The 25,669-nt window shown below is 42.8% G+C and overlaps 1 protein-coding gene across 1 annotated transcript in view; it reads left to right on the top strand.

Annotated features, from left to right (window-relative positions):
• b3glcta (beta 3-glucosyltransferase a) overlaps positions 1-25,669 on the top strand; it is a 71,405-nt gene that overhangs the window by 18,409 nt on the left and 27,327 nt on the right. The window contains exons 3-4 of the mRNA XM_037080041.1: positions 8,897-8,936; positions 20,506-20,615. Of these exons, the coding sequence (XP_036935936.1) occupies positions 8,897-8,936; positions 20,506-20,615 (150 nt within the window). The remainder of the gene's footprint in view (positions 1-8,896; positions 8,937-20,505; positions 20,616-25,669) is intronic.

The following is a 25,669-nucleotide window of genomic DNA, read 5'->3' as shown; positions in this document are numbered from 1 at the left end:
TTATATTTGACTGCTTCAGTGATCAGAAGCTGCGAAGACAGTGGTTAGTGAACATTCAGGAGGCATCGGGCCATATTTCAAGGTGAAACATCTAATGGATAACCCATTATTTATGTTGGATAGCAGCTAACATTAGCATTCAACTTTCTAGCAAACGTAACCATGTGATAGTGTAATGCGATACAATAGAAGGAATGATGTACTGATTCTGGAATGTCAGCGCACGATGGTGTAACAGTGCAGTAACAGTAGCTAGTTGGGTAGGAAGTGCTTGAACAGTAACATCAGATGCTGTCCAACGTTGGCTTTTTTTTTTTACTTATAACTGTGGCCCGAGATCCCTCTGGATTTTCACTGTGAATTATATTAACAGTTTGTGATGATCAAAAGGCAGTCAAATAATGATGATTTCTCAGATTTCCTAGGTTTATACGACTCACACCCTATATCACGGCAGTACGACAGTTGAGCTTCCAACCCTGAGCTAGACTTAAGAGGAAAATGGCCCCTGTGTGAATATATCTATCTATTGCCAGTCGACAAGTTTGGCTTCTTTATTTTATTTATTTATTTACTTTTTTGGTTTGACAAGTTTGATGTCACACACGCGCCTGAAAATGGAGAAGAGTAGAACCACAGCAAGGATGTCAGTGACAATATAACCATGTTTAAATATTGTTACATTTACATCACCCTGAAAAATGGATGGAAACCAGGTTGTCCACCGCTGGGTCATGTCTCCGTCACTCCTCCAATCCATACCAGAGACTGTTACTCTCGACCACTCAAAACTCTTTTGAATGATTGCTAATTGTACCCTGTCCCCATAACTAGGCAGCATTGTTCCATGCAGGCTTTTTGGATATGCAGCTTTAACCTCAATCAGTGTCAACTAAAATCAAAAGATAATGATTATTCGCCAGGTTGGCAGTCACTTCTCCTGTCAGGCCCATCATCATGCACGTCATGAGGAAAATTGCTCCTGTCATTTCATTAACAGCAAGTTAATACAGTAGTTTTACTTGTCAGTTTTGAGACGTTCTGCCCTGCAGCCTGGTATCAACAGGTTTTTTTCCCCCCATAATTTCCAATTGAAGTCAACAAATTGCAGAAAAAAAGGTATGAATACAACCTGGCAAGAACAACCTGCTGATTTTCATAGGCAGCAGACCTTTTAAATCATTAAGTCATTACACAATAAGAGCTTTCGCTTGAGAATGAAAAACAGCTATTGAGTAAAAAAAATTAATCTGTCACTTCTTCTGGCACCCTGACAGGGAGGAGGGACAGAAAAGGCTTTTTAAGTCCTAAAGTGCTCAGTAGATCTGAACGCATCGACGAAATCAAGCTGTTGATTTGCGCTTTGCTAAGAAGTCGTTTTACTCCTTCAGTATGAGGTAAACACATGAATAATAGAGATCAACTCAGGTATTGGAGGTGCTCAGAGTCCTTCCAGACAGCCAGCTTCTGTAAACATCACACATTTTTCTCCAACATGTCAAAATTCATAAAACCCACTACAACCTTGAATCATACTTGCCATCAGTGAACAGAGAGCTAATGTGACCTGACGGGTCACTCACATCAGTGGAGCGTCTGCACCCTCGGGGACCGAGAGATGCAGCAGAGGGCCGAGGCTCCGGCGTGTTTGTGTGTGAAGAGCTTCCGAGTGAAAGGCAGGGATCAAAGGGTTGTCTTTGCGGGTGTCCTTGATTACATAACGGTCACATCGTGTGGGTTGAGCATCGTTCTCAAGGAGTTTACACATGTACAGCTCAGTGGGGAAAACCTTCGGCGCGGTGCTGCCGTTGTTCCGCGGTCAAACTACACAAGGCACAATCTTCCTGTCTGTCTGCATCAGCGCCGTGGTGCCGCAGATCAAAACCGCTCAGGGGATGGTGAAACTAACCCCTTCAGATGGACAGTGTAGACTCAAAGCAATTCCTTCTGAACACCTATGGGTGTCTGATTCCCGCTGCAAATGGCTGACAGCCTGCTGTCAGATGGGATTAAGGAGAGCGTTACCTGCGTGTAGTAGGCACTGAGGGGCTGAAAAGAGCCGAGTTCTAGGCGAGCTGGGAATAATTCATTGCACAGTAATGGCGAAAATGATGTTACACCTGATCTGAGTTCACTCTGCCGCAGAATATTAGATAATTTACCAGAGAAAGATAGCCCTCCTGCTACTCAGCTGCAGGAAAGTGCAACCAAGGAACATGATTTAAAAGGATATTTGGTTAAATGTCCAATAAGTCACTTTTTGACTATAAAAATCCCAGGAACAGATTGACGACAGATTAAAGGGAAGTGTTGTGGTAAGATGTTGGGCCACCAGAAAAGCTTCAGCGCTTCTTCACATTTAGTCTCTGAGCACCATCTCCTTTAAGAAAATATTCTCTCATTTTGTGTTTTTGGTGATGGTTATGGAGATGCTTTCTCTTAAGTTGAGATGTGGTGACTGCAACAGCCATAGCAAATGATCCAAGTCATTTTCATACTCATTCACAGGTTCAGTGACACCTTATACCCTCTGAATGGTTGTCCTGGATGAGACCACTGCCACCAGGACAGAAATGCTTCAGTAAAAGAAGAGATGTTTTTTTTGACAACCTGAGAATCTGTCGTCAGAACCGCTTTAAAGGTTTAAAACATTCAGGAACGTCACTAAAAATAGCATCAGAATTACGTCAAAGACTACCATGTATAGTGATGCTGAGATATCTGCTAAGTTGATACACCAACCCGCTGTCCCTGGGAATTTAAAGGCACCATTTGGAACGCAGCGAAGGAGGCAAGTTGTTGTGTTTCTTGTGTTTGAAAACCTGTTCTCCTGTTTTTATTGTCTGTATATCAAGTTTTATACGTTGCATTTTATGATGTTGTGACTTTGAGACGGTGGCTACCTTGGCCAGGTGTTTCCCGTAAAACTGATCTTGATCTCAGTGGGACTTCACAGTAAAATGAAGGTGAAATAAAATATAATAATAAAAAAATTGTAGCCGCCTGCTCGTTTTCTAGTTCAGCGAGGACACAGCCTGTGTGCATCTATACTGATAGAAACTATATAGTTGTACACCTCCATAAAAATAGAGGCATGATCATAGTTCAGAGAGCTACCGCAGACAGTAGTCGAGGAGAGGAGTAGGGGGAGAGAAAGGCACGTCAGCTCTCATTGGTTGCAGCTCATTCAAGGCTCTCCGACCTGTCGGCGACACAACCAGATATTTAGCCTGTTAGATATCCAGCAGGCGTAAACTCCTGATATGCTCTGATCAGGGGCTTTATGTCGGCGATCTCCCAAAAAAACGTTAGCGAGTGGAAAATCAGGGCAAGAATCCTGTAGTGTGAACAGAGCTTAAGGGGACAAGTGGACCCAAACCACCCAGTGAAGTGCCAACCACTGCATGACAGATCCATCAGATCCTCCTCTGTGGGGGTCAAGCATTCAGGCCTGTCTTGTGTCGGCCACACATGCACTTGCCCACTTGTCTGGAACATCATAAAGAGATGACTCATCTCATCTGACCACTTTCTTCCCTCTGTAGACCATTGCCGATGGATTTTGCACCACTGGACTCTGAAATGTGCATTCATCTTTGTAATGAGGAGTTCGTGCACCGCCACCCGACTATGATATCTCCTCTCTGTGTAATTGTTGATGGACTGTTCCCGCTGACAGTCTGCACATCCAGCACTGACACTCTCAGTCACCTGAGAGCCACTATGCTGCTTTTCTTACGTATCACACCAATGCACAAGCATCGCTGTCATCGAATGTGTGCTGTCGACAACAATATTCAACCGTATATGCTGGTGTCTTTCCCACAGATGCCACTTTAGTCACCGTTCTTCTTGAAACACGAGCCAGCCGAGCCGTGTTTATGTTGGCAGCTCCTGCCATCCATGCCCTACGATGAGCCGCTATGAACGTCACAAAATCAGAATCATCCAGACGTCTTCAGCATTTTTTAGACTTGCCACAGAGCATGATTGGATGTTAATTCCCTAAACATTATGCTTATGATTGCTTAATTGTACCACGCAGTGCACCTCCGAGGTATTGCATTTGCATGTGTTGTGTTTCTGCGCCCAACACCAAGGGCAATAAAAATAAGTCTGTTTTTCACAAATTAAGTTTGACACATTTGTATCTTATAAGAATGTTCCTAAATCCATTGTGAATTTAGCATTGTTATTTGGGGTTTACCTTCCATTGGTAACAGGCACAAAGAAGATGAAATGACATATTTCTTCTCTCCTACAGCACACTGGAATAGGCCAGTGTTTTCTGGGCCAATACTGATAATTATTATTGATAAAAGGAGACCAGTAACTCATAATTGGAACCGATATACAGTATCTGACAATAGTGAGTACACCCTTAACATTTTTGTTAATATTTTATTACATCTTTTCATGGGACAACACTGAAGAAATAACACTATAAATTATTCAGTGTACAGCTTGTACAACAATGTAAATTTGCTGTCCCCTCGACATAAGTAAACACACAGCCATTGATGTCTGAATCGTTGGCAACAAAAGTGAGTACACCCCTAAGTGAATATGTCCAAATTGGGCCCAATCAGGAATTTTCTCTCCCTGGTGTCATGTGACTCGTTAGTGTTACAAGGTCTCAGGTGTGAATGGGGAGCAGGTGTGTTAAATTTAGTGTTATCGCTCTCACACTCTCATACTGGTAACTGGAAGTTCAGAATGGCGCCTCGTGGCAGAGAACTCTCTAAGGATCTGAAACAAAGCTCCACATAAAGACAGCCCAGGCTATAAGAAGATTGCCAACACCCAGAAAATGACCTGCAGCACGGTGGCCAAGACCATACAGCGGTTTAACAAGACAGGTTCCACTCAGAACATGCCTCGCCACGGTCGACCACAGAAGTTGAGTGCACCTGCTCAGCGTCATATCCAGAGGTTGTCTGTGGAAACTAGACGTATGAGTGCTGCCAGCATTGCTGCAGAGGTTGAAGGGGTGGGGGGTCAGCCTGTCAGTCCCAGAAGGAAGCCTCTTCTAAAGATGATGCACAAGAAAGCCCATAAACAGTGTGCTGAAAACAAGCAGACTAAGGACATGGATTACTGGAACCATGTCCCATGGTCTGATGAGACCAAGACAAACTTATTTGGTTCAGACGGTGTCAAGCGTGTGTGGCAGCAACCAGGTGAGCAGTACAAAGACAAGTGTGTCTTGCCTACTGGTGGTGGGAGTGTCATGGTCTGGGTTGGACTGCATGAGTGCTGCAGGCACTGAGGAGCAACAGTTCATTGAGGGAACCATGAATTCCAGCATGTACTGTGACATACTGAAGCAGAGCACGATCTTCTCCCTTTGGAAACTGGGCCGCAGGGCAGTATTCCAATATTATAACAACCCCAAACACACCTCCAAGACGACCACTGCCTTGCTAAAGAAGCTGTGAGTAAAGGTGATGGACTGGCCAAGGATGTCTCCAGATCTAAACGCTATTGAGCATCTGTGGGGCATCTTCAAACAGAAGGTGGGGGAGCTCTGGTGAACTCCATGCCCAAGAGGGTTACGGCAGTGCTGGAAAATAATGGTAGCCACACAAAATATTGACATTTTGGGCACAGTTTGGACATTTTCACTTTGGACACACTATCACGTGTACTCCCTTTTTTTGCCAGCGGTTTAGACATTAAAGGCTGTATGTTGCATTATGTTGAGGGGACAGCAAATTTACACTGTTATACAAGCTGTATACTGAGTACTTTCATTGTAACAAAGTGGCATTTCTTCAGTGTTGTCCCATGAAAAGATGTGATAAAATATTTGCAGAAATGCGAGAGGTGTCCTCACTTTTGTGAGATACTGTACATTGGCAGTGATGAAAGTCTCGGTGTCAAAGTGTAGATACTGAACTTAAGTGCAATTTTGATCTACTTTACTTGAGTGTTTCCATTTTCCACTCCACTTAATGTATTTGACAGCTTAAAGTGACAGCTCAGGTCCTCTGATGTGTGGTTGTATGAGGTACTTATCCCCAGTCAGTGTGTAACCTGCAGCAGATGACTGTCAGTTCTCCCCCTCACAGACAGCCACATAATGCAGTGCGCGTCAGGCAGAGCTGCGCTCGTGCGTAGGAATACAGACGTTGTGCGGTTGACGGAATGTAGTCCCAAAAGAAAGGGACATGTGACAGCAAAATTAAGCGCCAAATGTGGCCAAAATTTGTCTTGCTGTACCTTTTTAGCAGTATAATTGTCTGCTTCCCCGGCGGTGCTGTGTGCTGCCTCTCCACACAGGGAGAGAGCTGATCATCCACTGCAGGTAATACACTGATTAAGCATAAATGCCTCATACAGCCTACATTACAAGACATGATCTATCACTTTGAATTACATGTTATTTTGCAGATTTACATAATTCAGTGTCGATTGGCATAACTAGGAACCAATCAGAGTGTTGTGGGTGGGAAATCTTAACAGCAATCAGACACATTAAAATCACAGATACAGATAATCGGGAAAAATGCTGAATATCGTCCCCAGTAATCAACCGTGCAGATAATCGGTCTATGTGTGCGCTGGAGGTTAAGAGCTCTATGGAAATGAACTCTGAAAAATGTAAGGCAGCATTAAAGCAGGTGTTCAGACATAACAGAAGAGATGCATTAAGAAACACAAAGATTGACATCGGTGGGGGCGTGTTGCTACAGCTACAGGTGAGAGGAAGAAATATGGTCCCTGAAGTCCAGGTTGAGTAATGCATATAGAGTTTAAAGGCTAAACAGACAGCAGAACACTGCTTTCAATACTGCAAGGCAGGTTTTCAGGGCTCCCAATCGCCAGGCGGACATTAATCAGTGAGAATAAAAAAGTGATCTGCAGTACAAAGAATGTGCACTCACATGCGATTGATTGTTCAGAGTAGCGCCTCGCTGGATGATGATGATGATGTGTTGCAGAGAGGCTTTTTTTCACCAGATGACCCTGTGTTTTTGGCCGGAGGCAGCTGCGTCCGATCCTCCGCCCTGCCAAAATGGTGCACTAATTGAAATGAATGAGGAGGCTGGATTTTTTTTTTTTTTTTTTTTTTTTTTTCTGGACTCGTCACAGCCTTTAAAACAACAGCTCATTAGAAAGGAACTCTTGAAAAACACTGAACATCGCAAAAACTGCCGTACAGCAGCGTAGGTTCGATTCAGAGATCTCATTAGAGCCTCGTTAAAGTCTGTCAAAAAACATTAGGTCTTATTCAGAGTGATGTGAACTAGTAGACACGCATGCACACATTATAAAAGGCTCACCCAGTTGCACGCAATCAATTTAATTGGTTAACATTTCCCGACCACTTAATTCATCACCCCGGAGGTCTTGATTTATTTTGTTTGACAGTGACGGTGCAGTGATTTACTGTCAGGCCACTTTCCTCTCTGAGAGTTGAGTCTCGCTGGAGGAGACGGTGAGGAACTTTTCACCTGCCACTCTTCTGTCATCCAGAGTAACTCCGCACTGTCCTTGATTTGTTTTATGAATACTTTCCTCCTCTTTCCAGATTAGTTGTCCCTCCATATTAACCTGTTGTCCTATAACATATTCTCCGAGTTGGAAGGATTTTATACAAGTCATTATCTGATAACGAGTCGGATTCTCCCAGCTTGTGAGATGCATGTTTTCCTTGAGGTACCTTCTCTCTTCAGCTAAGGAAATGATTTCAGAGGAGCAGTGTGTGATAAGATGAGACAGAAACCTTTTGGGCATGACTAATGCTACTGAGTCCAATTAAGCTGATGCCTTGTACCCACTGAATTAAATCACCCTGATATGATCTTGTCTGCCTGTGCATATATTTGCTTCCAACTCTGATCACCTGGAAAAATAAGAGAAGACAGACAGCCTCACATATACATGAATCATCGCTGCACATATCTTTATAATTGGTGAACTTTCTGCTATTATTTCTACATCTGAAAGCGAAGCTCGCTCGATGCTTGCCGGAGCGCTCAATTCGGGATTTGATGAATATAATAAGAAAGACAGGAAGTGCGGGGAAACGAGCCCTGCAAGCAATACATGACGTGCGGTCGTGACTGTTGCAGGAAGGCATTCATGGGAGGGGAATTGACTAAATTTATAGTTTGTTCTCTATTTTTTAAAATTGCGCATCCCCCAAAATTTGCTGAGATGGCGAGACACATCTCGGCAGGTTCGCACAACTGCCACCAAACTGCTGTGATTCCCTGTAACCACCGCGCCACGCCCGCCGAGAGTGAATTTATGACTTAGTTAAGCTCTCTGAAGGCTGCAACAGCTTGCCAGAGAAATGATTGTTAGTCTAGAGGAAGTCATAAATCAAAACAGGCCTCGGTTTGTCATTATCTATTAATACTCCGCCGCTCTAGAGCTCTGGAAACTGCCAGAACTCGCACATTCTCGCCTTTTCCTCCCAAGACTGAAAGATTTCCTCTGAACGATGGAGGTGAAAGACAGCTCTTCAAAGTTTGCTCAGCTTGTGATTGATTTACTCATCCCTCCATGGTCTGCCGCGTGCGCTGACAGCTCTGGAGGTGGAACAGTGTTGAATGCCTTAATTGAGCCGAATGCGCGGAGCTTAAATGCTGCAGGCACAAAACCCACACAATTAGGGAGGACTAATGACGTGGGGTATCACCCATTATTTCTCCAAATAACCCTCAGGGCTTTCCATATTTAGCATCACCAAGTCTTAATTAGTGATTAGGAAGAGGAAATAAAGTATTTAGTCGAAACTGTGCATCTTCGCAAGAGCCAGTTTTGACAGTTTCTGTCTCGCTTGTTAAAACAAAACAGTGGATGTATATAGGTCATTATTTGAAGACCTTTTTGTTGGTGTTGTTGTTGTTGCTGTTATTAAAAAAAGTTTCTCTGTGTTTTTCAGAGCCAAGATGATATGCACGTCATCCACAACAATCAACTGGGTAAGTCTTGTTTTTGTAATCACAGTAGAGGCGAAGAGTGAGAAAGTCAGACAATCAAAAGGAGCAAAAATGAGAAAATAAATTAGATTGCGCTTTAGATTACAGCCCAGAAATGTCTTTGTGAAACATTCTGTGCTGCACTTATGGGGTGTGGATGAAACACAAGAAATGAGAAAGTAACACATTCAATTAAAAAAATGAGTCAGGATAATATTTTATGATACTGTAAGTTAAAAATGATATTGACATAATTGGCATGTATTCCAATTGTATGTATGTATATTTGGAAATTGTGCTCAAGTCTTTAACGTTTTTTGAGTGTTTTCTTTTAGACCAGTTGACTGATCTCAGCCTGAACTTAAGTTTAAACATCAGAGAAATGTCACTTACAGTTATTTAGTAGTTATAATCTTAATGGTTGGTTTTTGGGATTGGGAGTTTTAACAGGTGCTCCACAGTGTTGTGTTTCTGGGTCCAGCTCATTTCACTGTCTATCCACAGCACAGTCATGCCAGTCTTATGTGTTTTTAAATCTCTCCAATCTCGCAGTCAAAACTTATTAAACGATCGTCACGCTCTTCCTCAGAGCCAGCCCGATAGACTGTTATGATTTTAATACTTCTACTACGGAGGGACTAATGATTGAGAGAGTCACAGAATATAACTATCTATCATCATGATTGGATGGATTTGGATGAAAAACTTCAAATTTAATTTAGATTTCACAAAGATAATCCTGCCTGCCAACTCAGCCAAATTGTTGGCTCTTTCTCCAGAAATAAAATCATCCGTCCTGTGTTGTGTAGAGAGTTAGGGGGGTCTGATGTATTGTTGTTGAGGCAGTTCTCACATCAGTCGTGGACTGCTGTGATTTATAAGCAGGCTCCCTCTTTAGCTCTTAAACTTCTTGACTTGTCTGTCTCTCACTCTGCCTTGAGATTGATCACCAGTGATGTTTATGGTACACATCATTGTGTTTTATTTGACAAGGCTGGGTGGTCTCCTCTCCAGGAGGGACGTGATACTCACTGGTATCTTTTTATCTATACAGACCTCCCTGGGAAATTACCATAATACCCTATCAGAATTGCTTCGCCACTCAGATGGGCTTTATCAGACCCGCTCTGCTGACTGGCTGTCGCTTCATGTTCCAAGAGTGAGCTCTGAACTTGCAAAGACTGCTTTAAGTTCTAGTGCACCTGACTCATGGAACAGAGTGTCGCAGAGACGTTATAGGAGAGGAGACAAACCGCCTGAAGCATTTTGATTAGAAAAGTCGATTACGCTAGAGATGGCGGTTGTGTGACACATATCTCTCCCCTCCCCCCAAGAAGCCAATCGTCGGCTTTGTCGCAGCGCAGACATATCAGCCGATCGTGTATTTGCGCTGACGCGAGCGCACAGTTGAGGTTCATGACAATTTCAGCTGATTTTGTGTGGCTGCAGACGGACTTCTGTGCAGGCACAGAAGTGGAAGATATCACGCTATGATGCACAGGATTAACAATGAAAGTGATAAAGTAAAAGAAGTCGGTGCCGGCTTTTTTCATGGCTGTGTTGACAGGACAGCTTGAGAGATGACAGGGAATGGGATGAGAGAGAGAGGGGAGAGGACATTGAGCAAAGGACCACAGGTGGGTCTCGAACCCTCAGCTGCTGCAGCGAGGACCAGGTTTCTGTATCAGTTGAGCTACTAGACATCCTGTGACGTGTTTTTGACCTGATTTGACTGGTGACTCCGACCCAGTGACCATTAGAAGTGCAGTTATGCGTCTCCTCCATTCGCTCAGAGAGGGACCTGGTCCTGTTGGTGTGAAATAACTGCCCAGGGTGGTGCCAAGATGGCTGCCAAGGACTTTGAATATAGCACCTCCTTAAGATTAACGCTTTTATATGTTTTGGCCACTTTAGAAATGTAAACCTCACGAACTCTACTTGTAATTGTGTCGCATAACCGTATTTTATTTGACGTTTTAATTAATCTGTCGAATTATGTACCCTAATGGGAAAGTGTTAATGGCTTTTTATTAGTTGATTCAAGTCCTGCCTCTTATATCTCTTTGTGGTTGCTTTTGTTTTGGATCCAGGAATGTTTTCTCACTTTCTTTAACATTGCAAGATGTGACATTTTGCATACATTTCTCAAGGAATAATACATGGAATCTATGAGGGGACTATTGGACCCTTTTCTAAACAAATGTTTGAAGAATTGAATGAAAGTTAACCAGTAACAATAAGAATGTATCCTATCATTATTAAGGAGCAGATAGTTGTAGATAATTTAAGTGTAAGTCATTTCCAAGTCTCTCTCAGACGCAAAGTTGTTATTGTCTTGTTTGATGAAACTGCATCGCCCATTTATACTAAATAATTGAATTTTAAGTCGCAGGCTGTAATCTCAGAATTACCAAAGACGGTTATGCGTGTATTCATATTTGTATTCTGTTCATTTATATGCAGCTTGTTGTGTTCAAAGCTGTCGTTCAGAATACGGGCCATCTTCGGACACTTTTGCTGTTTGATATTTGGATCAGTTTGCATCAGTGGAACTCGTTTGTAACGCTGGATGACATTCAAAGGGATGAACTATTAGTGAGTATTTTAGAGACGTGCGCCCTCCAAGGATAGAAAGCATTATCAGTCGATACAGTCATGAATAGTAGATTAAAGATGGACATTGTGAAATCTAAATTGCACAAGCTATTAAATGAAAAGCCTGGTGAAAGGGGCTTTTGTCTGACGCCTGCCTTGAACTTTTATTCTATAGAGTCCCTTAAAAATTTTTTTTCATAAATATAGTCCCATCTCTTTATTGATTTGAGAGAAAGCAGGTTCATAAGTAGAGCAAATAAAAAGATCCCATGCATGCCTTTCATGCTTCAGGGGACTCACACAATCACCATCTGAAAGTGATTTTCGGGAGCCTGCAGAGGAGTTTGCCGGCAGTTTCCTGGACCTCTGCCTGTTGTTCATTCAACTGGGTCACTGCAGACGCAAAAGCACACAAAAGCAACTTCATAATGCTCTCATTTGGCACCTCAGCACAGAGAGGAAATACAAACAGACAGCTATCTGAAAAATGGAGCTTCACTATCTGGCACCGCCACAGTAATTCCTTTTGTCACACCAGGAAAAGCTACGCTCGCCTGCAGAGAATATTGTTTGTGGGCAGAAATTTGGAAGATGAATAAAGGATGTCGGACGTTCTTTTGTTTTAACAGCACAGCAAACATCAGAAGGTATAACCGGCGTGTTTATTTTAAAGAAGCGGGTGACCTTTTAGGCGGCTTTGGTAATCATTCAAACGATGCGTCTTTAGAGGGAATGCAGGGTGACTAATCTAAATCGAATGATGTCTCATTTAAATCTGAATAAAATAAGCCGCTATATACGCTGTTCGTACTGCAGATACACATCATTACTTCTTACGAGCAAACAAAAGCAGTGTGAGTCCTCGGGCCATATTTTGCTGCACGTAGTGTTTTTAAAAATTCAACGTGCTGCATCTCAAAAAACACTGAAACCTTGGAGAACATCACGTGGTACCAGACTGCCTCAGGAGAGGACATCATTCAAACCAGCCACAGTATAAAGACACGTGATTGAGTTGTAATTGAAATTGGATGCTGTATGAAACAGAAATACAACTCATTGTGATAGTAAACAGTGCAAAGACAACATACTTTAATGTTTAATCCATATATGATGTCAGCAACACACGGCAGCGGGACTTTAAGTGAAACTCTCACCAAAAAGAAACCTGGGCTTTATTTGTGAACGTATATGAGTCAAACCTTCGAGTAAAAGCATAATTACAATGAAAGAGATTTACTGTAGTTTTGTTTTCGGGCAAGTTAATTTTCAATGGAGTGCTGGGCACTTTTTATACTAGCATGCTATTTTTTGACACTACAAAATTGCTAAATTGATACTACGAACAAAGTTTCATGTTGTGTTGAGCCTTCTTTGTGTTTTGAAAATAGCGATTTTGATGCTAACGAAGTTAAGTAGTATAACAGTAAATAAAGCCTAGATCGCTTTTTGGCGAGAGTTTCACTTTAATGAATGATGTACAGTTTTGCGCTGGCAGTGTGGACAAGGACTCCCAAAGCGAAACAAAGCAGACGAGGACTCTACACCTAATGTGACAGCGACCAAAAGAAAAGACAAAAACGTCTGTATCTGGTGGGTAATAAAGAGAGACCGCCGCGTGTTGTGAGTCTCAAAATATTAGCTTGTGACGGTGTGAAGCTGAACAAGAAGTTGAGACGCCACTTGGAGACGAGACGTTCTGAACATAAGAGAAACCTGCTGAGTTCTGCATAAGGAAACTACCCGACTGTTGTGCACAAAAGAGTCTGTGCAGGACTAATGTGGTGTGGTCTTTGAGAAGCCATTAGTCATTATGCAAATGGTACTGAAATATTACCTTTTTTATGGATTTAAATAGAATCTATTCTCTTTTCACCTTCTTTAATAAGACAATTTTACACTTGTCGACACTGAGAAAATAAAAGATCATTTCACATTTCTTCTTCTTCTTTTTCTTCTTCTTCTTCTTCTTCTTCTTCTTCTTCTTCTAAGGATAATAAAACAACACTACACAACACAGCATCACAAACAAACAAGCAGCATATGGAGGAAACCTTGTCTTTTTCACATTATAAAAAGTATTGCAGACTTTTTCTTTGTTTTCATTGTAGCTGAGCAGTCGTGTAGATACACGGTTTGATCTGAGATATTCTTTTTAAATTCTGAGTCTATAAAGATTCCATATCACAACTTGGTCCTTAAGGATTTTGCTTTTAGATCCACTGAGCGGCTGTAGCTCAGGCGGTGGATGTGATCGGAAGTATGTCGAGGTGTCCTTGAGCAACATACTGAACCCCAAATTTCTCCTGATGAGCAGTCGGCACCTTGCATGGCAGCCTCTGGCATCAGTGTGTGAAGGTGTGTGTGTGAATATGTGACTGTGACAAGTGTTGTAAAGTGCTTCGAGCGGTCAGCAGACTGGAAAAGCACGATAGAAGTCCATTTAGTGAGACGTGGTGAGGAAATGACATGAGAAAGCACAAAATTCCACTTTTCAATTGTATTTTGTGGGTCAGTTGCATCTTCCTCTACTCACAAGCAGCCAGTTATTGGAATATAAAGCAGATAGTAGAAAGTAGACTTAAGGTTAAAATCAGATTCTTATGCTACATACTTAAGTACTTAAGAGGACACTCGCCAGAGTTTCATGTAAACTTTTTGTGTCTGTTTTCCAGCTGTTAGTTGTTTGTGTAGGTGGAGAGAAACTTTAATACAAAGACCATGAAGCAAGATTTGATCTCCTGATTTAAGAAAGAAATTTGAAAAAAAAAAACAAACTTGGCCACGTTACATTACGGGCTGCTTTTTTCCTGCAGTTTCTTTCAGTCACGGCCAGCTTTTTCTTGTCGAACTTACTGTAGTAGCACAAAATGCAAACGTAGAAATACACCCCTGCTCTCTGGCTTTAAGGGAATAACACTAAAAACAGATGTTCATCGAAAACATGTTGTAGAAAAATAAATGACCACAATGTCTGATACTGTTGGAGAAGGAGAAAATGTTGCGGCAAACAGCAGCTGTGTGGCACATTTCCAAAAGCTGCTTCTTTTTTTTTTTTTTTTTTCGCTGTTGGATTTCACTTTTCAGTGAATAGCGTTTGGTCGCTGAGGGTAGAGGGCATCTCTGTACCACAATAGTGCTGTTTGAGAATAGAGAGTGTGTGCCAGATCTGAAATCAGATTATCGCTGTAACAATAATTAAGCCCAGAAAAGCAGCGCTACTGTCCCCTCTGCACCTGTATCATATTCATGAAGTGGCTCGGAGCCATCTTCTCCAGACCAGAGGGATACGCATTGTATCTTCAAGAAGGTACAATACTCACAAGATGTTGAAGTCTTCCTGCGTACCATCTAAAATTCCCTGTGTATGTACTTTCCCTTTGCCTCTCATGTTTCCAGGCGCCTGGCTGCATGCCAGTTCTATTGTCCCCGCTCTTCTTTATATTTTGTTATTCCGGACACGGCTGACGACTTTATATTCCAAATTTAAAGCACACCCACCCATTAATCCTCAGTTATGTCACAAGGCTGGCATATATTGCCTTTTGGGGTATGAAATCTTTCAGATAATAAAAATAATAATAAAAAAGCTTTTCAGAAATTACAGAAAAAAAACAAAGTTATTTTTCAAGTAGTTTATCATCCATTTCCCAAATACTATTATGGATAATGAATGGGGTTCATAAGCAAAAACCAGGAATCTGCTCTGCATTAATTGCCTGAGCTTCCTGAATTATTGATGCTAAGTGAGGTTTAAGGGTTGAGCTCAGCACTCATTAGTCTTCAGCGGAGTCGTCCGCAGAGTCGTGAACTCTAGAGAACCTCTAATGAGTGTGATTATCACAGGTTGGAGACCCTTTTTCTCCAACCTGTACGTGTTGCATCTGCTGCGTGATTGTTTTGTGGGTTTTTTTTTTTTTTTTGTGTTAGAACTCGGAAAAGACTGTAATGAGCTAATTTATACAGGAGAGTGACTTTTCCCCTCGTGCATACACACCCCTTTTCACGTACACACAAACACACACACTTTCTCTTTTTCTTTTGCAATCAAAGTGTGTCTGTCTTTTTCTCTCCGCCGGTTTGCTTCCTCGTTTCCTCTCCTCTCCGTCAGCCCCCTCTCTGCTGTTTTTCCTCTCTGTTTTACTGAGAGATATTTATGACACTGACCTTTTCAGCAGTAAGCTGAAAGTTAAATACGCCATGCTCACTATTGATCTTGTGCAAGGCAATTAAAAGTCTGTATTAATATGAGACGGCAGCTGAGAGAAAATCGTTCCACTTGCTGCATGACACATAGGCCGGTGCCACACTTGGTGATTGCCTATAGGGAAGGTGAATTATTTTTATGTGGTGAAATCAAACTCTCCACGGCCTCTAAAAAGTTGGCTATATTGAATTTGGGCTTCCAGATTGAATATCACCGGATGTCTGTGGATTGGCTATTAAATCCTGGTGCTGTGTGGTGTGACGGTCATGCCTAGTTTGGTCGGGAAACTGCAGCCCAATTCTCTTGGGTGGAGTGTATCTCTCGGATGCGCTGTTTTGGACGCCAGGGGAAGAGAGATGGAGGTGAATTTTTTCGGGAGAAGGGTAATTCTGGGCCATCTTGTCTCGGGGAGTCCAATGATGTGAGTCACTGGAGTGGAGCAGGTTTTACACCGGCACAATCAGCCGCTGGATGGGGAGTCGGGGCCGCCGCCGATGGAGACGCGGTATTGACATCCTATGTCATCTCCGAATGTGTGCAGGCGATGAAGAGCTCTGGATCTGGATCCGTTGTGACAGCTTCATTGTTCCCACAACAGCCTAATGGCCCCACTTGCAGGATCGCATCCCTCTAGACTTTCGCAGACATTTATCATTGAAATTGGGCTATTGATCTGCTTTCTATCCGCATTCCCTTCCTGCTTCCTTCAGAAAACGTATTTGCACATTCATGCGTGCACTTGCCACAGACGTGTGTTTATTTAACTGCGGGGAATGGGACACTCCAGGCTGAAATGAAGTGTGGCTGTGACAGCTCCGGTGACGACACACACCTGCTCTGTCACACTGATGGAGATGACAGGGCTGCGGGAGTGCCTAGAGGTCAGCGTGCTCTCAGTTCCTCTGCCACTTGGCAACGTCTGCAATCCCCGCTCTAAGGAAGTGTCACTATTGATTTGTGTCAATGAGGTGACGACGCTGGAGGGCCAGGCCACTCCGAGAGCACACGGGCTACAATCAGGAGCAGATTTTTACTACACCCTCATGTAACTGTGCACATACCTAGAAATTCAAATATGTTTCAGCGCCTCGATTCTTTGATCCCCTGCCCTTGGTTTTTTTTCGATGAATGCTAAGAAGTGAGTACATAACAGTCAAAGCCCTCACAGCCTTGGAAACAGAGTTTGCCATAGACCAGATAGGGATGGCCTTTAAACAGTGACTCCATGCATTGAGAAAAGCGTCAGATCAGAGAGAGAAGGAGGCACAATTCTCCTGTGTCTCATTCCATCCAATACATTTCAAGGCTGATACAGTCTTTTTTTTCTCTTTGGAGTGGCCTCTGTGGAATACTGAATGAGTGAGGGGGGATAAACGAACACTCGACTGGTGCTTTCTAGTTCCATCAGCCTGGCAAAATAAAATCATCTGTTCCGAGTTGACCGCGGCTTCGGCTTCAACTCCACGGGAACCTTGAGTCTCTTTCATTAGAGGATTATTATTATTATCCAAGAGGCATCCATTGATAATTTGACTTTAGCACTGAAAAAAAAAAAAAGTGTTTTGCTGTGTGTTTGGGCGTCAGGGTGCTCCTTCACATCTTTACCCTGCTATTAAATAGATTAATCGATTGCAACTTTCACCTCTGGGAATAGAGGTGCTGCTGCAATCTGTGATACAAAATCACCTCTGTGTCCACTGTGAAAATAGACCATCCAAACAAACATTAAATACACATCTTCGAGCCCCTGGAGTCACACTCACAAACACCGTGGTGACCACAAACTCCCTAGCAAACCGCCTTGAAACTGCCTAGTAAAAATCAAGCAAGCAAGCTATTTTTATATATGTGGCCTTTTTTAAAACACGAGTTAGAAAGTAACTAGAGAGGAAGGCGAGCGAGGCAACAGTAGCAGCTCTGTGAGGGGGCTATTTGTCACAGTGGTGCTATGAAACTTAATGTTGTTAAGGTGTATAATGCTTAAAGTTTTTCAACCGATCAAAACCCAAGATGACGTCACCCGTTGGTTTTGTTTGGAGGCTGGCGTTACGACCTGCGCCATCTTTCTTCGGTGAACGTATTTGGATGAGTGGGTGGAGCAGCGGAGGTTATCTTAAATGGAACTGAGGACATGGAGTGATAGCAACTTGCCACTCACAACAACTCAACCTAGCACATACATCACGCTGTGCTGAGATGACGACGTAGGGTCATTTCCTCATAAGCTTACATAGAATAGGACTGTTTTTGTAACCAGTGGCATCATCCCCCTGTTGGCCATCTAAAAGAATGCAGATTCAGGGACTCTCTCTCCGCTAGATTGGGTAAATTCTGCTACTCATGATCTGATTGGATGAGGTTAACCAGTGATAGACGTGACAGACCGATCTTTCCAGTTTCCAAGACGACTTCCCGGATGGTCCACTGTAACAAAGAATGTGGACCTAGCAGCTGCCCTGAGTACTCACACCCTGGCAACGCACAATTTCAGAGCGAATAATGTCGCAAAATATGTGGCAGTCGCTAAACAACCATTCCAGACATGCTAGCAACCATCCACCAGCACCCAAGCGACCATATGATAATCTTTGGAAATGCAAGGACAAGCTGCATGTCTTATTTTTCATATCCTTCTCAGCCCGGAGGCATCCTTGGATGATCTCATCTATCATCTACAAAAGTCCCTCGTGGCATCCTTGGCACTACTGGCGTTGCTTTAAATCTTTGCACTGTTAAATACAGGTGGATGTATTGATTCCACATTTGTAATCTGGTATGTGCTGCCACGAGTGTCAAGAGACAGCACAAAGGTGATTTTCACCTGAATGGCGAAGGACACAGGAATGATGGAGGTGAGGGAAGAAGGGCGCTGTAACAGGATTCTTCCTCTTCCCCTTTTCCTCCCCGTTGTTTGATGATTAATCGAAACCCATTAGTGTGGAGTCAAGGCCATAGAATTCAGTCTTAATTAGTTTCTTTTTTTACCCCTCATCCTGCTTTGCTTTTGACATGGGCTACGCGTTATCTACACAATGAGGGATTGGCAAACCGCTTATCTGATTCTGCTGTTAGTCCCGTGCAGCTGGTATTATTGCTGCACGGTGCAGTATCAGGAGGCGTGCTCCTCACCTGGGGCTTTAAAATGCACCGCTTTATGTGAAACCAGATGCGCACACACGCCCGCGCTCACGTAGTCACTCATTTAGCGAACTCAGCAGAAGGACGTTTAGAGGTGGTGTAGTGGTATTCGCTCGCTAAGCTCGGCTCTCGGCGGAGGGTTAGATCTGTTGGGAGATGGACATGCTGAGATTTAGCAAGTAAATCCCCCCCCCACACACACACACACCGGGGGCCCGAGGATCAATGGGATCTTTGTTATGAGAGGCGCGGAACGGAGCGACACACCCACCAACACTTAATTAAAAAGATCTGACACAGATACTGTACACTGACATAGCGTCTAGCCCTGACCCTCGCTGCTAATATCTGAACCGGGGGTGGGAACAGGTTTGAGTAGTGTAATTGAGGAGGAGGCAATCCATCTAATCCTGCCATTGTCAGCACTCGCCCTTCCCCTCTTTCCTTGCACTGCTCCAGTGGGGAGATTATAGACCTGCTAGCTGTGGCTGGCACTTATTTATGTTTTGAAACACTAAAATGCACTTACTCAGCAAATTTTGAAACTCTTCATGGGAAAAACACTCCTTCTGGTAATCATTATTTATGGCAAGTTATACCCTTTGTGATTTTATTCTGTGCAAACACTTAAATAGCTAATTAAAATGTCAAAAGCAAGTGTAAATTATCTGGCACCGAGCCAGTTATGTTTGTTAGAGCTCAAATTAAGAATTAAAGAAAAAAAAAACTTTCACGTTTCATTACTGTAAGGTGTCCTGTCATGGCAGGTAAATTCTAACATTGCTCCTGCTTTTCTTTTCTTTTTTTTTCTTTTTTATCTCTCAGCTCTAAATCCCTGAAAAGCCTTTCTGTTGTCACCGTCGCTCCAGCCAGGAGCTGCAGACTTCATTTTGATGTGAGGGACAGCTTACAGGATTTAGGAGTTGTCAAATGTAATTGTACCGAGCCAAAGACAAAATGACAGATTCTTTTTTATTTTTTTTATTTATTTTTTTATTCCCTGCGCCCTCTGGTCCGCTGCTCTGGTTTTGATTGTGCTGGCCGTGAGGAGCCACAGGGTTTATGTTGACATTTCGGTACAGCCAATGTCATTCTTCACTGAGCTGCGTCACTATTGCTGCCCTCCAAATGGATTTCACATGAAGAGGAACTGCAGCAAGCCGAGTCAGTGACAAAGACGGCGTGTTGAAGTCGCAGGTTTTAGACCGGCTTTGTTGAGCGGCTGCCTGTTCACCTTGGCTTTGATATGCAGCAACAATGCCGAGTTTTTACTGACAAAGCAGTTGTGTCATTTAGCCTGAAGTGGACAGCTGGTCTGTGTCAACCTTTCGGGTGTTATATTACCTCAGAGAAAGACTCTTCTGACTGATCATCTTTTATTAAGTCGCACAATCTGTCCTGTGACATTTACATACTCTCTTCCCAAGCCAATTAAGCACTTGATGTGCCTGTTATCATCTCTGGGCCAATAATGGAGATTAGCAGAAAAAAAAAAAAAATAAAAAAATCACCTCAGTTATCCAGACAGTTGCTCTTATCTGGTTTTGCTCTCAGAAGGTCATCGATTGCCATGATCCTTTTTTTCACAGTATGTGAGCCGCCTCGCAATCTCTGTCCTTTGTGTTCCTCCAGACCTTCGGGAGATAGTGTTCGTCCTCCAGAGTCAGAGCAACTCCTACCACGAGAGGCAGGCAGAGAGACGGAGAGCAGATTTATTGAAGCAGGCACACGGCCTCACCGAGGTAAGAGTCGAGACGTCCTCTCACGCACAAAGTCTCAAAAGCAGACATAGATCACAGACCAAGTATGTGTCGATGACGATCATCACCAGCAGCAAACCGTACGTGTTGCCACATGGTGTCAGCACTGATTTTTAAAAATGATTTAAAAACATTCTTTCGTTTTATGTTTTTTTTTTTTCTTTTAATCCATTTGGGAGAAAGTACACATTTCACTGCATAGACAAACAGCTGCGCCAAGTGTTTGCCATTTGTTACGCTATTACTCAATTCTCCTCACTGTAAATATTGAATGATAGTGAGGAGAATTATTCATGCTGCCCTTCAGATTAAACCTCTGAAGTACATCTAAGTCCGAAAAATATGAGAGTGTAGCTTGAAATATGCAGCGTACTCAGCTCCTCGCGACAGTAAAGCGTGAGCGCTTGCTCATCATTTTTATGTATTTAGAAAATCCGGACGTTTGAGCAGCTTTGATGTTCGGATACACAACAAGTCAACCTTCCGTTTCTGACCTTTTGTCGGTAAATGTTTAATGAGAAGTGATGATACGCTCGCCGTAATGAATATTGTAATTTCCTGATTATGAATCTCGTGTTTCAAAACGAGGCTGGAGGGAAGGAGAAGCGGCACGTTCTCCCGGGACATCAGCTCCGTATTTTAGGCAATTTATAACATTTCCGTCGGTAAAGGAGACACAGAGCAAATTTACGGGTCAAAACGCCCTTTGCTCCTGTTCATTAAATCTAACAACAGATGACATGCAATGTAATAAATGTGGCTGTAGTCCATTAATGCAGCATAACTAATGACGACAGTGCAGTCAGTCAGAGGAAAGTGCTCGTTGTGCCTCCTGTATCAACAGACCTATGTAGGTCTTTATATTTCTGTCGTCATGGATTTGTCCTTGTCGTCCTTGTTGTTGTCTCTCTTTGCCATCGCTGGATGTCACATCCCTTTTATTCACAGAGTTGATTGATTGTACCATACAGACAGAGAAGAATATATGAATAATCATTATTTCTCTGTTTAGTGGTTGAACGTAATATCAAAATATTTAATGTGGCATTCCAGTGCTCTTGGAAAAGTACCAGGCATCATGTTGTCTTGTTTTTGTCTACAGCAATCAAGAGAACTCCACCTGAAGCACAACAAAGTCCAAAGAAAGAATGATTTTAATCTGATTTGTTGACGGATTGTTCGTGTCTCCTGTAATGAATAGTGGCGTCAGTGGATGAGATTTGTCATGCAAAGATTTAGTTGCGCTAATGGACATCAAGGTTCATAAGATGAGACAGACTTTATGAACAGCACATCATGTCTTGTTTGCATTTACGATGTCAGAGTTGTCTGGCGTTTTTTTTACTACATGTTGCATGCAATTACACAAACTAGGTCCAGGGAGAATTTTAATCAGCGACTTCTCAAAGAGGCAGGAGGCAGTAAAGGTCTGACGGCTTTTCAAAGAGATATACGACCCAAAGACTTGTGATCAAAATGATTTATCTTCACAGAATCAGGGTGAAAACACCTTAAGCCTCAGGTGTGGGCAGAGTCCTCAGAGAGGAACGCGCTGTACCTCCAACCGAGGCTGCAGAGTCCTCAAAATGATTATTTGCTGCATAATAGAAAAAGTTAAAATAGTCTGAATCCATTTCTTCAAAGAGGATAATGTGCCTTGACCAGAAACTCAGAAATAGGAAAATGTCCATACGGCTTGAAAAGGGGAGAGCACTGTTAACACACAACTTCTTTATTGTTGTCTGTCAGGATGAAAACCGACTGCACTAAAATCTAACCATCAATAATCACTTTTTAAAAATGATCCTGAGGTATAAGAACACATAATAACTATTTTTTTTTCATTTAAATAAGAACAGCAGTTTATGAAAAACATGATAAAAAAGCGTCTTGTCAGGCAAGAAGGTTGCATTTTTAGACCACAGCCCGAGTGTACACAACATTTTATAGGAATCGCTTTTTGAAATATCCTGCGAAAGCAAAGAAACATAAAGTCTTGGAGTCGACTGCAGCCAGAGAAGCAGCTCTGGAACCAAGATTAGTAATTACCAGCTGTTGCGAAAACTGTCTGAGTTACGGCGCTCTGCTGCTGGATGTTATATCTCACGGAATAAAAATCCAGCAAACAATATAGCAAGCACAAAGAAAACTGTGATTACTATAGTAACATTTGAGTTTGAAGTACGCAACTCTCCAGGTCGTTGTATTTTCTTCCACCCCCACTTTTACAACCAGCCATCCAACGCTTCACTCGCACCTCGAAGGCACAACACGCTTATAATTCTGCTCTTTAACAGTCTTACAGGGTGTTCCTGGGATACTGGAGGAATAACATCAAAGCCACATCGCATAAGAGATTTATTTAGTTTGCAGCTGTTAAACATGTTTGATGTACAGTATGTTGTGGTGTTTTGCCACTGAAAGTCTTTTGAAACAGCTCCGTTATGTTTTGAAATCAATTTCAGACACGAGAACTGAGATCACTTTTGATTCTCAAGGAAGGAGGATTAAACTCTTGGACTTCATATGATTGAAAAATTGCCTCTTGAATTATTTATCGCTGTATTAGTAACTAAATATGTGAGATTTCAGCACAACATCAGTGATAAGATGAAGGTTTTACGGTCTGATCGTTGCACATCCGAGACGGGAAACGCGTGTAGTATCGCTGTTTGTGTCTCGGAGCCTTTTTTTTTTCGTCCTCGGCAGATATTTTTTGCTTTATCCCCGCCTGACTGTGATATCCGCAGATTCTCAAAGACAGGAATTTGTGTATTCCGTGTGGCGACTCGCGGTGCATGTTCCCGCAGCTTGACATTCTGCCTTCTGGGAGGGATTCGCATTACATTCATATAGTATTTTTGTCGTTTAGCCCATGCTCATATCCACAGGGACGCGCAAGTGCAACAGAATGAGATTAAACTCGGAAACCTCCAACAGCAGCAGTGACACACACTGTTTTTCAAGTGATTTCACATGCATCGTCTGACACTTGATGAAAACGTTGTGCCATAGAGGTTTGGCGCTCATTGGCTCGCCTCGCCCGGCCATCAGAAATGTCATTGTTGACCGCGGCTCGTCGCTGGAGTGCCCCTGACAGGCTCTAAATCTGGCCTCCCCTCTAGCCTCTCTTCTGGTTAAAAGCATAGCTTCCTGTCCCTCCATGACAACCTGGTCTCGGTGACCTCCATCTTCTCCCAAGTCACCAAGCAATCAGTGTCCTATTCGTTGCAAGCATGTCCGCACGAGCAGCGGCTCTTATCTGTTGATTAGGAGTCTGCCGCCGGCTCACAATCGCCGTAAGAGAATCAGCCTCTTCTTCTGCCCCCTTTATCGTCAATAGCTCTTTGAAGCAAAAGCTGTTTTTAAAGATTGCATTATTATCTGAAGAAGACTGCGTTGTTATTTTTTTCTATTCAACTTTTCTCCTGAATTTAATAGAAAGGGGAGTTATTCTTTCTGTATAACAGTGCTGGTGTGAATGTCAAGTAGCGAGCCGTTTGATGAAACGCCGTACGTGTCATTATTAGCTTTAAGATAAGGCTCATATTAGGGGAGAGCTAACAAACCTCGACAGGCTAATACCGTTTAATACGTGTAAACAGCGTCAGACTCATCGCCCAAACCAAACAGGCTGCCGTTAGACAGAATGGCTCAGAGGAGACTGTTCCCCCTGACTTCCTGCATGATGAGTGGACCGTGCTGTAATGAACCACAGGGTCTCACGCTCCGCTGCTTTGTTTTCCTCGCAGTGTGAGACATCGGCTCACTCAATCTTCACACACCTTCTACTCTCCATCCACGATACAGAGAATTCTGCTGAAACAGATTCCTCTCGTTGTGAAGTGATTTTGTGCACCGTCCGTGCCCTCAAATACCCTGCGCCTGTTTCCAGTGATATTTCTGTCTTATTTCTTAGTTTAAGAACCAGCAAGAGCACAAACCCTGCAGGCAAAATAGGTTTTTGAAGGATCACACCAGTTTGTTTACAAGTTTTATCTCCTTACAGGATAAGACGGCCATTATTCTGTGTTGTTCTTATTGGCAACTCTTCGCATGAAAAAGATCCGAGCCACAACACCAAAAAGCCATGGTCAGGCTCCACAGTACCGGCTCGATAATGGTCGAACTCGTCAGATGTTGGGAGCAAAGATGAGCCAAATTTGGAATATTGGATTGACAGGATGACACAACAGCTCTCTCCAAAAGTGAAGACAAAACATCTCAATCGCTCCCCGATGGCGGGCTGTAGTAAAGCTCATAGATCCCTCCTGCTTCATGTTGGCTCAAAAAACTCAAAGTACACATCCAAAAATAATTGTTTGTCATTTTAGGCAGTTCTTGTCACACTGATGTATGTGCAATCGTTACATCTTCTGATGAGTTTGCTTTTAATGAGTTATTTGATACTATAAAAAAGGGGGTGTGACAACATGATTGACAGCTACTGATCGAGTAAGGAATGTGAATCACCCTCTGGTCTGGAGCATTATACCAAACTAAACATGCCACACAAGTGCAAGATCACAGTCACCTTCTGTATTTATGCTGCGCTGAGTGGAAGGAAGAAAAGACAAGAGCAGGTTTACTTTCACACATTAAAGTGTCTACACATGTCAACATTCATCGTAGTTGCTGTCAGGTGGAACAGTAAAGTCAATTCCTGGCACTTTAGCGATGATCACTTGTCATGTCGCCCAGCCATGCCACGGAAAGAATTCATGCGACAAAGATGTTCTGCTGTCCGACCCACTGATCGTAAAAAGTGATGAAGAAAACTGCTGATAAATTAAAAGAGCATTATAATCCTGCTTAGGATAAATTGTAATAACTCTAGTGATCTCCCTAACAAAGTTTACTTGGGTTTAACCCTCCAAACTAACTAAAATTCCCATCAGCCTCAGCTGTCTTTAGTGTTTATTAACAAACGTTAGCGTGCTAATAGGCTAGATTAAAATGTTGAAGACATAACTGTCTGCTGTTTAAAATATGGACAGAGCTTTCAGGCCTGAAGAGTTGAGCCTTAAACCTACTTT

This window comes from Acanthopagrus latus, chromosome 2 (assembly GCF_904848185.1).
Source record: "Acanthopagrus latus isolate v.2019 chromosome 2, fAcaLat1.1, whole genome shotgun sequence".
NCBI classification, from domain to species: Eukaryota; Metazoa; Chordata; class Actinopteri; order Spariformes; family Sparidae; genus Acanthopagrus; species Acanthopagrus latus.
This window is presented reverse-complemented; position numbering and strand designations above follow the sequence as displayed.